The 13,946-nt window shown below is 33.0% G+C and overlaps 1 protein-coding gene across 1 annotated transcript in view; it reads right to left on the bottom strand.

Annotated features, from left to right (window-relative positions):
* Positions 1-12,536, bottom strand: part of LOC132283959 (protease Do-like 7) — a 29,400-nt gene extending 16,864 nt beyond the window's left edge. The window contains exons 1-12 of the mRNA XM_059786011.1: positions 11,917-12,536; positions 11,546-11,616; positions 10,400-10,534; positions 8,867-8,925; positions 6,955-6,991; positions 5,642-5,767; positions 5,227-5,316; positions 3,749-3,814; positions 3,589-3,645; positions 3,434-3,499; positions 2,479-2,586; positions 1,638-1,718 (exon numbers count right to left, since the gene is read on the bottom strand). Coding sequence (XP_059641994.1) covers positions 1,638-1,718; positions 2,479-2,586; positions 3,434-3,499; positions 3,589-3,645; positions 3,749-3,814; positions 5,227-5,316; positions 5,642-5,767; positions 6,955-6,991; positions 8,867-8,925; positions 10,400-10,534; positions 11,546-11,616; positions 11,917-12,202 — 1,182 coding nt within the window. The 5' untranslated portion in view covers positions 12,203-12,536. The remainder of the gene's footprint in view (positions 1-1,637; positions 1,719-2,478; positions 2,587-3,433; positions 3,500-3,588; positions 3,646-3,748; positions 3,815-5,226; positions 5,317-5,641; positions 5,768-6,954; positions 6,992-8,866; positions 8,926-10,399; positions 10,535-11,545; positions 11,617-11,916) is intronic.
* Between the last annotated feature and the right edge of the window lie 1,410 nt (positions 12,537-13,946).

The following is a 13,946-nucleotide window of genomic DNA, read 5'->3' as shown; positions in this document are numbered from 1 at the left end:
GGGAAATGCCAACTTAGAACTAAGAACTACAAGCATAAATGCTCCCACTTGACAAGATCTTTGGAAGTGGAAGGCTAAAATAGAAATGGAAGCTAATTTTTCTTCAAACCAAGACTAAAGATTGAGATTTTCTAAAAGCTGATGACCAAAGGATAATTAAATATGAAGATTCTCAACGACCAGAACTGAGGAGCACGACAACTGCTTATCTATTGGTAGATAAGATACACAGACCCAACTCACACATTTATAATTGTCCCCATGGGGGATAAATCCTCAACCTTCCATATGGTAGGAAAAGGATTGTTACTTTAGCTAATGCTCGGTAAGTATTTTGAATCTTCGGAGGACAAAACAATATTTATTTAATTAAGGAAGAGAAATATAAATAAATGAATTTATGAGATGTTGCCAAGTGACAGTTTATGTAGACAGTATGAAAAAAATCCGCAAAAATTCTTCAATGACATGCAATGGCGCCCATGCCAATAAGAACTGATATAAATAATGTGCGAGATAAGAAAGAAGAGAGATAAATTAAGATAAAAATAAAAACAGAAATCTTATCCGGCATGTAACAAAAAAAAAAAAAAAAAAAAAGCAATATATATATATGTATGTATTTATTTATACACAAATAAAGACCAAAGGGACAATATTAAATTGAATTGAGTTGCTGTTTGATCAGTTTATTAAATGTTATATGTACTAACCCCAAGGGATAACCTTGGATTGAAATCCAAGGTATGACCCCATTGAAAGCCCAGGGAATTCTTCCCAATACAGAAAATAAAAAGGATTGAAAGTCCAAGGGGGTACGATCCCAACAAAGATAGGATGAAATGTCAGTAAATGTGAACGAAGCAGCAGGCATACCAGAAATGGATTGTGAGGAATGGTAGATAGAGCAATGATGCATATAGGCTTAAAACACAACAAAAGTGGGACACACTGAGGTTGAGCTTTCCTGTACTACTCATTGGAGCTAGCATACGAAATTTTCCGTTGAAGGCTTCAACTATCAGGGTGGCCATTGCGAGCAATATTCACTTTCAAAAGTCACGAGCCTACGACTATCCCACTACTCTCAAAGAGCTCATCAAAGAGCTAAGGGATTATAAAAGGAGGAGGTGGAATTTCTGTCAACTGTAACATTTATAACAACACTTAATATATATATATATATACACAACATGCCTATATAGCAGGCTACTTCCCTGGAGCAAAGGTCAAGTTCATGCAAAACGCATATAATTATTTACACAATAATACAGCTCCTTCGGTTACAGTTTTTAAGATTTTAGGTATTAGGACATGGATGAATTAACTACATGCTAAATCAAATAATAATACATGTCCCATGACAAGGGCATTCAAAGAGAACTAAAAATGTGTTCCTTGCCAAAACTCTTTACCGAGCCAGTTAGGCAAGCCTCCAATGGAAAAGGTAATAAAATTCATATCCCACACTCACGTACTTCTAGCATTGCTACTTTACATGTTTTATAGCATCCATGAAACATAGCCAAACACAAGTTGCACAATAAAACATACTCAGCTGAAGCTTTTATTAACATAAGTAACCTTCACCATATAATTCATCATACTGGGCAAAAGTAGCAACATATCCAACCAACCTGTTGATATGAAAGTGGATGTATCACAGCACCACTTACTTCCAAAAAGTGGTCAGGAGTAATTGAATGTAAATCTTGAACCTGAAGCAGCATTGGGAAAAAAGGTTAAATTTGCAACATCATAACAAGCTAAAAGCAAAAAAAGGCACAAAATAGATGCTTAGAAGGACCTTCACTAAGTGTGATGATTTCCACATCAAGAGTGGAGACTTAACTTTAAACACATGATGTCATAATATACACACACAAACACACACACATATTGGTCCTCCATATATCTCATCTAGACTAAATCATCTGTACTTCCACCAAAAACAAACACCAAGATACATGTAGGATTGATAATGAGAAGCATAGAGAACACATGAATATTCTAAGGTACCAACTAATTATTTTAAAAAAAAAAGGTTTATTCTATAAAGCATCGTAGCAAGCATGAAAAAGAATGTGGAGACATTGTGGTACTATGTGAAAAAATTCAGCAAGAAAATACCATTCTATAACAAAAGCATAGAATATTGAAAAAGATTCCTCCCTTATAATCAAGTAGAATGTGATTTAGTCATAACTGAAACATATACAAGATCTAAAATTTAAAAATACAAGATACTGACATCCAAATCGTACAATACCCTTGATGCCATTTAATATGGGGCATATCCAATATAAGCTCATAAAGTCCACAGAAAAAGGCCAACTCAATAACTCCTAACTTTTAAACCACATGCAATTTTATTACATAACCCCATAAAGTTATAATGTGTGTACCAACACCTAAATAGAGGTCTCCCATAAAGAAGATGAAGACATCAACTAGTAGTGAAGTTAACATAAAACTCACCACCAAGTCCACAGTCAATGGAGTCCCACCCCTTTCAATCTGTAGTTCAATCTTCTGTCCCACACCGTCATCAAGTAAAGTCTCCAATTTCAGGAACTGAGTAATTACCTGCACTAGGATATTATATATTAAAGACAACACATGCAGGTAATGTCTGAATACTTCACCATGAAAATTACTATTGAAATTTCATCATCCAAAAATCAGCATGAATTGATTACTTGAGACAAACGCCCATTAAAAAGTTTAATCAGGGACATAATTTTGCAACATAAGTGAATCCATTCCACATTTATTTCAATTCCTAATGTCCACAAATTAATATCACTTCTTTTTTATCCTAGTTGGTACTCACACACACTTGTCTCTTCTGAGACTTGAACCCCTGACCTCCCTTTAATATCACTTCTTAATGTCAAGGTTCACTATAATTTAGAAGTTTGAACCAAATATTTCATTTCTAGATTAAACTTTCTCTCAACATCCATAAAATAAGTCCAAGAAGGCAATTTTCAAAAGCATGCACAAATAAAATTTTAATATTAATTTCTAAACATGTCATATTAGAGTCTGCTAGGAACCTGTCAAAACAGTGATTAAAATTAAATGCTTTATGTAATGAATGCGACAAAATCCCGATGCATAATTTTACATTTGAAATTAATCTAATTCAACATCAAGTCTGATACTACGTATGCAAACAGCCAGTGATCATTTAAATGAGCTCGCAAACCAATGATTGAAGCAAGAAGGCAATGAGCATATTGGAAAGGAGAAAAGAGAACTATCTGTTTAACATATTTTATTAGAAAAACAATTACAAATGAAACACGAAAAATAAATAAAAAAGAAGGGTTATACGACCACAATAAAAAACATCTGACAATAACTCAGGAAGTAAACACAACCCGTCAATCAAAGTTATATCATGGGATGGAACTGAAAGAAAACTTACGTCCCCATTCATGCGAACAAGCACATCACCTGGCTCCAAAAGATTGTGGGATGGCCCACCTGGCACCTGCAATAGGCCCCACATGATAGCCAATGTTAATGTATAAGATAAATAATATAAAATAATTTTCAAAACTTTAAAGAAAGTATACGCACCACAGAATCAACAACAAGCATTCCAGTTTCACCAAGCGGGGATGCATGTCGCACCAACTAATACAGTCAAAAACGAAATAAGTTGTCGCAAAATCCTGAATGATTAAATCAATAAACCATGGAAAAAAAAAAATGCGGTCTTTCACAAAGAATTAAACACCTGTTCTGTATCACTCCGGAGACCAAGCCGACGAGTCTCATCAAATCCTTTGTGAAGAAATGTCACCTATATCATGAATAACTAAATCCAAATCATAAAACAATAAATTCTGATTCCCACAGCGATGCATATTAGAAACAAATATACAGCACTCTAATCCTTTTTTGTTTTCTTTTTTTTTTTTTTTGACAAAGAAGAAATAAGTAAATTTATTGTTTTCTCTTGTATACTTGAAAGCACAGACACACCTAAAAGGGCAAAGAATGCTTGTCGGACACGTCAAAAGACGTATCTGAATTTTTTTCTATTTTTTTTTAATATTCGGACACGCCATGGATATGTGTCCCATTCTTGGGGATTTTTTTTTTTTTTTGAAGGCATTCTGGGGGATTCTTAAAAAGTTTTAGAAAGAAAGTTGGGTTGAAGTGTAAATATAAGGAGTTGTTTAATAACTTTCAGTAATATGATGGTCATTACATAATTACTTAAAAGGAGTTTTATATAAGACAATTTTATATTAAAACAATCGTATATTTATGCTTATGTTTTAGTTCAAAGGTTCAAACTCTTGCAAGATCATCTTCATCTCTCTCTTGTTCAGCCACCGACGAAGCTTTGCTGCCGGTGGATGGTCTCTCTCTCCTCTTTCTCCTCTTTTCTCTCTTCTTCTTTGTCCTCCTCTATTCTTTCTTTTTCTTCTTCTTTATAAGTCCAAGATACTTCTTTTTTCCCTTTCACAACAAAATTCTTTTGCACCTCTTTTTTTCCTTTTTCCTCTTGTTTCCATGAACTTCTTCTCTTCTATGGATTTTTACCTTTATTTTTAACTTAGCCCTAATTCTTTTTCCTAACAAAACCCTAACCCACTTTGTTTATTTGTTGTTGTTGTTTTTTTTTTTTTTTTCCTCTCCTCTCTTTCTATCATTCCTTTTTCCCCCTAGCAAAACACAATTTTTTTCATTATTAGGTTGATACAAAATAATACTACTCTTAATTTCTTAAAGTACAACATCGCGTGTATATAATTATTATTATTTTTTTCATAAGTAATATATATGTGTGTATATATATAATTATTATTCGTCGTGTCCCCTATATATATAATTATTATTCGTTGTGTCCCCACCATGTCAGTGCCCTTATTTTTTAGGATTTGCCCTGTCACTGTGTTCGTGTCCCGTATCCGTTTCTGTGCTTCTTAGCTTGTATAGTATTGTGTCCATAGAACAAACTTGAGGTGATGGGTACGTCAATTCCCAAAACAAGGAGGCTTATTCCCAAATCAATTCCAAGAAACATACAAAAGCCACCACTTTTGAATCATATATCAGGCATATCAAAAGAAGCTTTAAAGATTTGGTTCATCATCCACCAAAAATATGTTGAATTCTCTGATAATGCAATTTTTACAGAAAGTAAGTAAATGGGAACATCAGTCAAGACTCAAAGTGAATCCCTACAAGGACAATAATAAATACCTGAAGAGTACCACGAGGAATAGCAATGGCCTCCCACTTATCTTGATATGAATCTCTTCCCTTCTGCAAGAATTTTAATGCCCTTACAACCTGCAAGTTGTATAATGACAAGGTTTAGAGCTCAAAAACTATGAAATTTTGTTGTGATGCCAGTGCTCAGATGAATTTTAAGGCTTCAAATATCTAACATACAAAGCAGATTATATAGATAATCCCAACACATTTAGACTGATTTTCGCTTTTCCAACTTTGAAATTTGGGCAATTCTTCGGACAGAATGTATGCCATAGGTATACAGTAGAACTGAGTTGCATCCCCAATAGCTCAGAAAGAGAGCTGAGATAATCTTTGATAGCACTGGAAGCACGGCATAGAAGTTGCAGCAAATAATAATAAAAAATAAAAAGAAACTTGCCCGTTCTAAAGGTAAGAAAAAGGCCGAAGCACTAGATGACTTGCTCCCAGCATTCAAGGCAACTGCCCTGCCTTGCCAATCGATTACTGGGGAACCACTCGAACCTCCTTTAGTTCCAGATGCAGCCTGTAAGTAGGAAGAAGGAATAAAAATACTTGGCTTGAGAAAAAAAAAAAATCTAAACCGGCATTTATAGGTTGCAAGGATACATGAAAATGCAGTTAACAGAAAATTCAAGAAGGATTTAACAGAACTATCATAAAAATTAGCAGCTTTTTGACACTTAATTGAGCATCTTCAGTTTCTATAACCTTGTATACCGAACCAAAAGAGAAGATCTGGAAAAGCACAGATTCTTATGCCCCCTTGAATGCATATGTCAAGGGAATTACAGACATATGGCCACCACTACTTCTACAAAGGGAACAACCACCTCCACTGTTTTAAGAGGGCTCTGTAAATCAGATTGATTGTTTAAGTGATATATGTTTCAACTGATGTTTCTGTATTTACCTTTATGATATTATTATCCAGATAGGGATGGTTAAAAGGCAATTTTCAACTCAAGTTTGCAAAGATTAACTTCCAATTTATTTACAATTTGGTTCATTTCAGTATTCATGACCTTCAGCTCCAATTAATTTTTTAAGAGCGTTAGTACATGCCTCATCACATATAATCATATCGCAAGCATATTAAATGAGCTATTGCTTAACACGTTTAATTGTAAGAAAAGCATTATGGCGTGTAATTATATTAGAGAAAACCCACAACATCCCAAATCCACATCTCATTGACAACATTTTCAATTACACCCTCCGTCAAACGACAAGGATATGGATCCGAGGACCTGGAGAATATTCAAAGGAATGATTTCAATGGCACTATTATACTTTTCTCTACATTATTTCTTCATATTGTAGTTTTTTGGATAAAGCGTTATTCTCATGTCCCTTAGACTTGCAGGTATTTCTTTCCATTTTACCTTTCATAAACAAAATTGCCTCCCTTTTCGCTCTCATATTTCCCCTTCTTATCCAACTAATAATCATTCAAAAAGAAGACATTGTCTATATGCACAGTGAGAACTAAAATAAATTAAATAAATAAACTAGTAAAACCAAGCTTTCAACAGTAAAAATACAAAAAGAAACTACATGGTGACCAACAATCATATTATCAATGGAGATCAAACTAATGAGACCAACCCAGATTTTTTTTAGCAACTTTAGTGATCAAAACAACTCAAACAAAGGTTATATACTCAGTAATTTTTTAGTTCAATAAATAGCACTTTAATATTACAATCTTACTTGCATGTAGAATGTATTGAAGTCATTGTAGCCATCCCTGCACCACATATTGAAAGAACTGTTAACATTTAAATAAATAGTAATAAAGGCTTGCAATCTGGTTTGTTCAAGAAAGAGAGGCAAAAAGATACTAAACATCAAAAGAAAAAATATATAGAACCAAGATGGTTAAAAACTAAATCCACTACGTTAAATTTTAGGACAGCAAAGATAATAGAATATCAAAAAAAGAGTCACTGCTCCCAATTATCAACTGCAGAGAAATTGTGTGTAACTATAAGTGCATTTATGCATAGATGGACGGTTGCAGTAGTTTGAAAGGTAACATCAATGATGTCTTAAGATGCAGCAAAAAAAAATTGAGTTGAGTGAATCCAAGTGGAACACATTCCTCCACAGGCTTCGTAGTTACAAAAGGTTTTATATATCCTATATAAAACCTTGGATGACATAGTGCTATTGGATAGCGCTAAGGAAGCAGTAGCAATAAAATTAGAGGCTTGGAGAACGGCACTAGAGTCGAGAGGTTTAAAATTAGTAGAACTAAAATGAAATACATGGAATGTAAATTTAGTGCCATAGGAAATGATGATATAGTAATAAAAATTCAACACCAAAGCATTACTCAAAGTAATTATTTCCGATACTTCGATCAATTGTCAAAATGATAGAGAGATTGATGATGATGTAAATAGCAGAATTGGAATAGGTTGGACAAAGTGGAGGACCGCTAGTTGGGCTTTATGTGATAAACGAATACCAAATAATTGAAAAGGAAAAGTATATAGAACAGCCATTAGACATTTAGACCGGCTATTTTATATGGAGCGGGCTGTTGGGCGTTAAAAAGCAACACATTCATGTGGTGGAAATACGGATGTTAAGATGGATGTTAGGAATAACTAGGAGAGATGAAATTAATAGTCAAAGGATTGGGAAAAAAATTAGGTGTGGCACCTATTAGCTATAAAATAAGAGGGAGTAGACTTAGGTGGTATGGGGATATTCAACGCCGACCTATAGATGCACCACCGTGAGGAGAGGAAGAGTGATTAACATAGAAGGTAAGAGACAAAGAGGTCAACCAAAACTAACATGGAATGAACAGATAAGAAACGATTTTAAGAAATTAAATCTAGTAGGAGATATGGCTTATGATAAAAAAGAGTGGAGAAAGAGGACCCATGTGGCAAACCCTGTTTGTACAGGAGATAGGCAAGGATGATGATGATGATCATTAGGCACTGCATGGTCCACGTAAAAAAATAAAATAAAATAAAAAAAAATAAAAACTTACTGCAAAACCCAGACTGCAGAATAGTAGAGGCTCAGTAAAAGGCCAGTGCTGCAGAGAGAAGTAGAGAATATGCAATGGTAATAAAGCACTTCATATAAAAGAGTGGAAATGGCAGAGGTGAAGCTATGAGCCTAAGACAGAGTGCTTAGTTTCAAAGCAGCAAAAGATTGAGGCCCAAGATCCAAATTTGACCTAAATGTCATTGATCAGAGACAATAACTACTTTGTGTGAGCAACAGTATCTCTTCTGATGGATGGTACTAAACAAGATCTTTGGATGAAGACAGAAGGGCCATAACATAAATGATCAGTTTTAAGAACTACAAGTTGCATGGTACCGAAACTAAAATAAAACTAGTAAAAAGAATATTGTATATAGAAGTGTCGAAAGAACTCAATCAAAATGAGCCAAATTCTTTTTTTTTTCTTTTCTTTTTTGTTTTTTGTTTTTTTGTTTTTATAAGTAAACCCAACATCAAGGAATTACAACATGATAAAACAGTAACAAGTAGGCAGTATCATAGAGACACAAAATGAAATTTTGATTTATAAGCAAGAAGTCAATATATATATACAAACGCGTATATGCATTTATATATGTATGTATTAACATACTTTTTATAATGAGGAGCATCTCTATCCAAACGAGCAAGGGTACCAGCCAAAATAGACACCTGTAATTTCAAGTAAAAATCAAAGAGAGAACATTTTACCATTAGAAAAGCCAAATCATACTACATTAGATTGAATTCCTGTAATATTATATGGTTCAAACAACGGAAAAAGAACCTAAGAGAATAACCATACAACTTTAGTAGATAGGAGTGAGAACAGTAATTTAACAAAAAAAAATAGCAGAGAAATTAGTAAATACATAAAATAATTAAATAAAATCATATTCTACCAGTAAATTAGTTTTTGTTAGTTATTTAAGTTTTATGCCAATTCAAATCGAGATCTTGAAGCAGGAGAATTTCCATCTACCAAAGTTTGACAAATAATTGCAATCATCCATTACCGGTATCAATGTCAAACCAAGCACGTAAGTTAGGTTATTGCAGATTTAAACACAAGTGCGGCCTTGAACTCATCGCTTTGGGTAAGCAACACCAATGTATGTATAGAGATACACAAATTGGATTCTAACATAATATTGTTTCGCTTTGTTGACGGTCACTTTTTATAGGATTTTCACTCCATTGATCCATCTAATTTGACAAAGTTGCAATCTGCTAATTCACTTTAAAATAGGTGGAAATTAGAAAGAAAAAAAAAAACACAAATACCAATTATACAACTATCCTCCCTTTGACAGTCATTTTTTATAGGATCTTTCACTCCATTGATTCAAAGAGTCTAACTTGACAAAGTTAAAATCTGCCAATTTAATTTAAAATGGGCAAAAAAATTAAATAAAAATAAAAATAGATATACAAATTACACAACTACCCTCCCTTTGATGTAGGAAAGATCATAAATTAATAGTTTCAGATATTAGGCACAATAACTGAAGAAGTAAAACTTCTATTGAGAAGCAAAAGATATCCTCTCTCTTTAGTAAGAAATTTTTTTTTTTGATAAGTCTCTCTTTAGTAAGAAATAATGGAAGATTAAACCTTCATTATGTAAACCTTCATTATCTTAAATATCATCGAATGATTCATACTAATTGAGCTGCCTAAAATAGTCATTCAGATAAATAAATATACCACAGAGTTCATATACAGTCTAAGCCTTTCAAACTCCTGCAGAATATTAGCATCAACTAAAAGGGAAATGAAAGGATTTTGTGACATTCAATTAACAATATATAACATCTTCAAAAAGGGAAGATTTCTCCAGAGTCCACAGTGATAATATACCTTTTCATTTTTCAATTTTTTTTTTTTCTTAGGCCCCTACTGAACTTTCAATAGATATGATTTTACGCTCTTGAATAGACAAATAATGCATATTAGTCATCTATATTCTCTACTAAAATGTTATAGATTGATATTCATAAGGAAAATTTGATTAACAGCAAATATTTGAACAATATCCAAATACTGATTACAATATTCCCCTCCTGGGTGGACATAAAAGGATGTATTTCAGTAATACAGGATAATAGCCTGAAATAAAATGAAGCAGCAAATGTGATAGATATACCTTCTCCCCACTATCATTGCCAACAACCCTGATCTCAAGTCCAACACAAGCAGCCTCAGGAGCAAGAGGAATCTCCTCGTAGCTCAGAAATTGAATGGCACTGGGGTCATAGCGAAAGAAACCAAAATCGTGAACCTATAAAATTTGCATGTACTGTCAGTTCATTCTGGTATACAAATAAAAAGACAAATGGACTTAGCAATACCTGTGTATTCATGTATGTATATTTAAATACACGTCAATGCACGCCCCATAGAGGCTACAGAAACAGGACACAACATGTAACAAAATCCTCTATAAATGGCAATGGTGTTGAAAACTCGCAAAACTACTTAAAGAAATAGAATTAGAAAATGAAGAGGGAGAGAGGGAAGGAAAGAGAGAGCAAGAGTATATACAGTAATTTGCTGAATGTTTGCATCATTGAACTAAACCAAGTCCACTGACCAAAACAGACAGAATTGAGAAATTGCAAATATATATATAGAAAAGAAAGCTTGTAAAAGGATAAAGCAAATTTCCCTATCCCAACACTCTCCACCAATACACAGCAGTTACATGGCATTCATGGTAGTTCAAAAGAAATTTGAATGCATCATTACATAATAGAGATAGTATGCTAGCATAAACAACAAAGCCAAAATAACAACTTAAAAGAGAGAATTAACTCGCTGATTCTATCGTTAGCGAAGAGAACCCAAAAGTGGAAACAATAAAAAATCAAAAACAACATGATAAGTCATTACTAACTACATTATGGAGAGAGAGAAAATATATTGAAATAAATAAATAAATAAAACCATATTTAATGAATCTAAGTGCCATAGGTTTTTTCCAACTACCTCTACAGATAAGAGAGTAGAAACTCTCTAGTTTCGGTAAGATTGGAGATGTTCTATAATTTATATCTTTAGCTCATATATGATTTGGTATCAACACCTTCAAAATAAGTGCCAATGTATCACATCCAATTTATCACGGTTTCTTATACAATTTTTTCAGTCACTTACGAATCTGATGTCCCCTTCGAACCAAAATGAGAGTAACAACTAACCACACCAGGATGATAAAGAAACAAAACCAATGATCAGCGTATTAACTGTACAAAAGTAAAAGAAAACAAGAAATCCAAAATAATCCACTCACCGGGTCTCTGTATATAGGATATACAGGAACTTCTTCGCGGTTTACAAACATAGCTTCTGCAACTACAGGCCCTATAAAGAATAAACAGAACATCAAAGTAATTAGAATTCAAAAGAAAAAGAAAATAAAAGATCCAATTGCTACACTAGGTATATATAACTCTTTATTTGGATTCTGCAATAATTGAGGGAAATTAAATGTGTTACATTCCCTTGGATACCAGAAAATGATTTTAAGTACAAAAGTTGATTAAAAGAGAATCCTGTTCGGAAACAGAACATACTAGAGAATTAAAATGATATTTTCGAACCCTTTATAGCCAGCCAAAAAAACCATTAACAAGAAATGCAAAGATTAAAAAATTAAAGTACCAGCTTTCACCACGTGACGATTAGTGAGTATAATTCCGCGCTGCTTATCGACAATAAAACCGGTGGCGTAGCTGGCACCGGCGGATTCGGTGTCAAAAGCTCGACAAGCGGTGGTCCGAAGCACGACCACCGCTGGAACGACGTTGTTGAGTGCCTTTCTCCAATCTTCGGCGGTCGCAAGATTTTCTTTGAACGGCGGATCAATCTCCATAGAAAGTTCCTCCTTTATGCTCGACTCCAGCGTCGCCGCACTCTCCGATCCCAACCTCTCCAATTGATCACCCATTCTCTAACTTTCTCTCTCTAAATCACTCTCCAGAACCCTAATTTTCAGTGTGTTAAATAAAGTTTAAAATATCTTGATTTGGATTGCCTTTATTTGAGATTAGGGTTTTAGGACATAGATGCAGAGATACACGCGATCTTAGTATCGGAATCTGAAGACAGCTAGCGAATATTCCGGCGACTGGATGAGTGGTTTTCTTTCTTTCTCTCTCTTGATGGGGTTTGGGGTTTTCCGAGGAATCTATGGGATTGATTGAGGTGAAAGTAAAAGGAAGTTGTTTCCGTCAAAAAGGTCCGCAAATGCGTGCGTGTGAGTGTTCACGTTTTTAAGTCTGGAGGCAAGTACGGTTAAATTATATGGTCGGTTCCAGATTTTCAATAATGCAAGTTGTAACAGATTGGCTATTGCTCGTTTATTCAAAGGTCCGATCACTGTGCCTTTAAGAGGTGAAGACCCATACGCCTTTTCGGTCGAGTATTTATTATGACACCGAATAAAAAATTAAATTTGATTTATGAATTATAATGAATGAACACTTATTTATTTATTTATAAACTCAAATTATTATTTAATATTACATATCTTTCCATTTATACTTATATTATTTTTCATCCATATTCAATATGAAACATGTCTTCCCGGTAACACAAGTTCATTTTCTTGCAATTTGCAAATCCCTCCTAATAAATTGAGAGAGTTTTCAATATATATTACTACGTAATTCACTCAATTTATATATTGACTCTTTCAGTCCCAATTTTATTTTACTTTTTTAGAATAATTTTTTATTTCGTTTTTTACGAAAATTATTGTTACAAAGTACGTATATTTTACTTCTCAAAATATTTCCAACAATTTTACTCCAACCAACCCTGTGTAATTTTGTGACGAATGGAGCATCATTTGTTAATACTTTGCAAAATCATGATATTATATGTAGATGACTCAATTTATATATTTATATATATTTAAAAAGTTATACTACTATAGTGTTTTTCAATTCAAATGATTATGGTCACAAATTTATACAGAATGTGAGGGGTTTGAATTCCCCTCCAACTAAATGATTTTTGAGTTTAGTGTTTGCAGTTATATATTTTAATATTTTATTTTTTTAATTAATAAAATTTGGAATAATCCGTAAAGGAAATAAAAAGCAATGAGTTTGACTTATCGCGAACTATTAAAATCTTAAGTTTCGGGCTAATCCATGAGAGCCAAAGTCCCACCCACATATATATATATATATATACTCTTCTATATATTTTTTTAATACCTTCAACTTAACTTCAAGAGTTACAAAAATACTACATAAATTCCATCAGCCATATATAATTATGCTTAAAAATTTTATACAAGCAAAAACTAGATAAATAAGATAATCTTAAATAACTTTTCGAATTTAATTAATCACCATCAAATGAAAATTTTAAGAACTACAAATACAAATATCGAATGGAATATTTGAAAATTCATTCAAAATTTATCGATTAGAGTTTATAATTATGTAAAAAAAAAAAAAAAAAATTATATACCTGTTAAGAATCGTAATGTTGCAAAAAGTTTTTTCATGCTTTTGTTGTATTGCATTTGCAATTAATTAATGTTCATATACAATATATGAATTTTTTAGAAGTATCAATTTGTCTTACAGATTTTGGGTTTTGTCTTCGAGAGAAAATAAAAATAAAATAAAAATTTTTTTTTTTGAAGAACAGATGCTCATCATTGAGTGAGAGCTGAT

This window comes from Cornus florida, unplaced genomic scaffold (assembly GCF_030987335.1).
Source record: "Cornus florida cultivar Cherokee Brave unplaced genomic scaffold, ASM3098733v1 CherokeeBrave_3.0.0_Hap2_Chr11, whole genome shotgun sequence".
NCBI lineage: Eukaryota > Viridiplantae > Streptophyta > Magnoliopsida > Cornales > Cornaceae > Cornus > Cornus florida.
The sequence above is the reverse complement of the archived record's forward strand: the minus strand, read 5'-3'. Positions and strand labels throughout refer to the sequence as shown.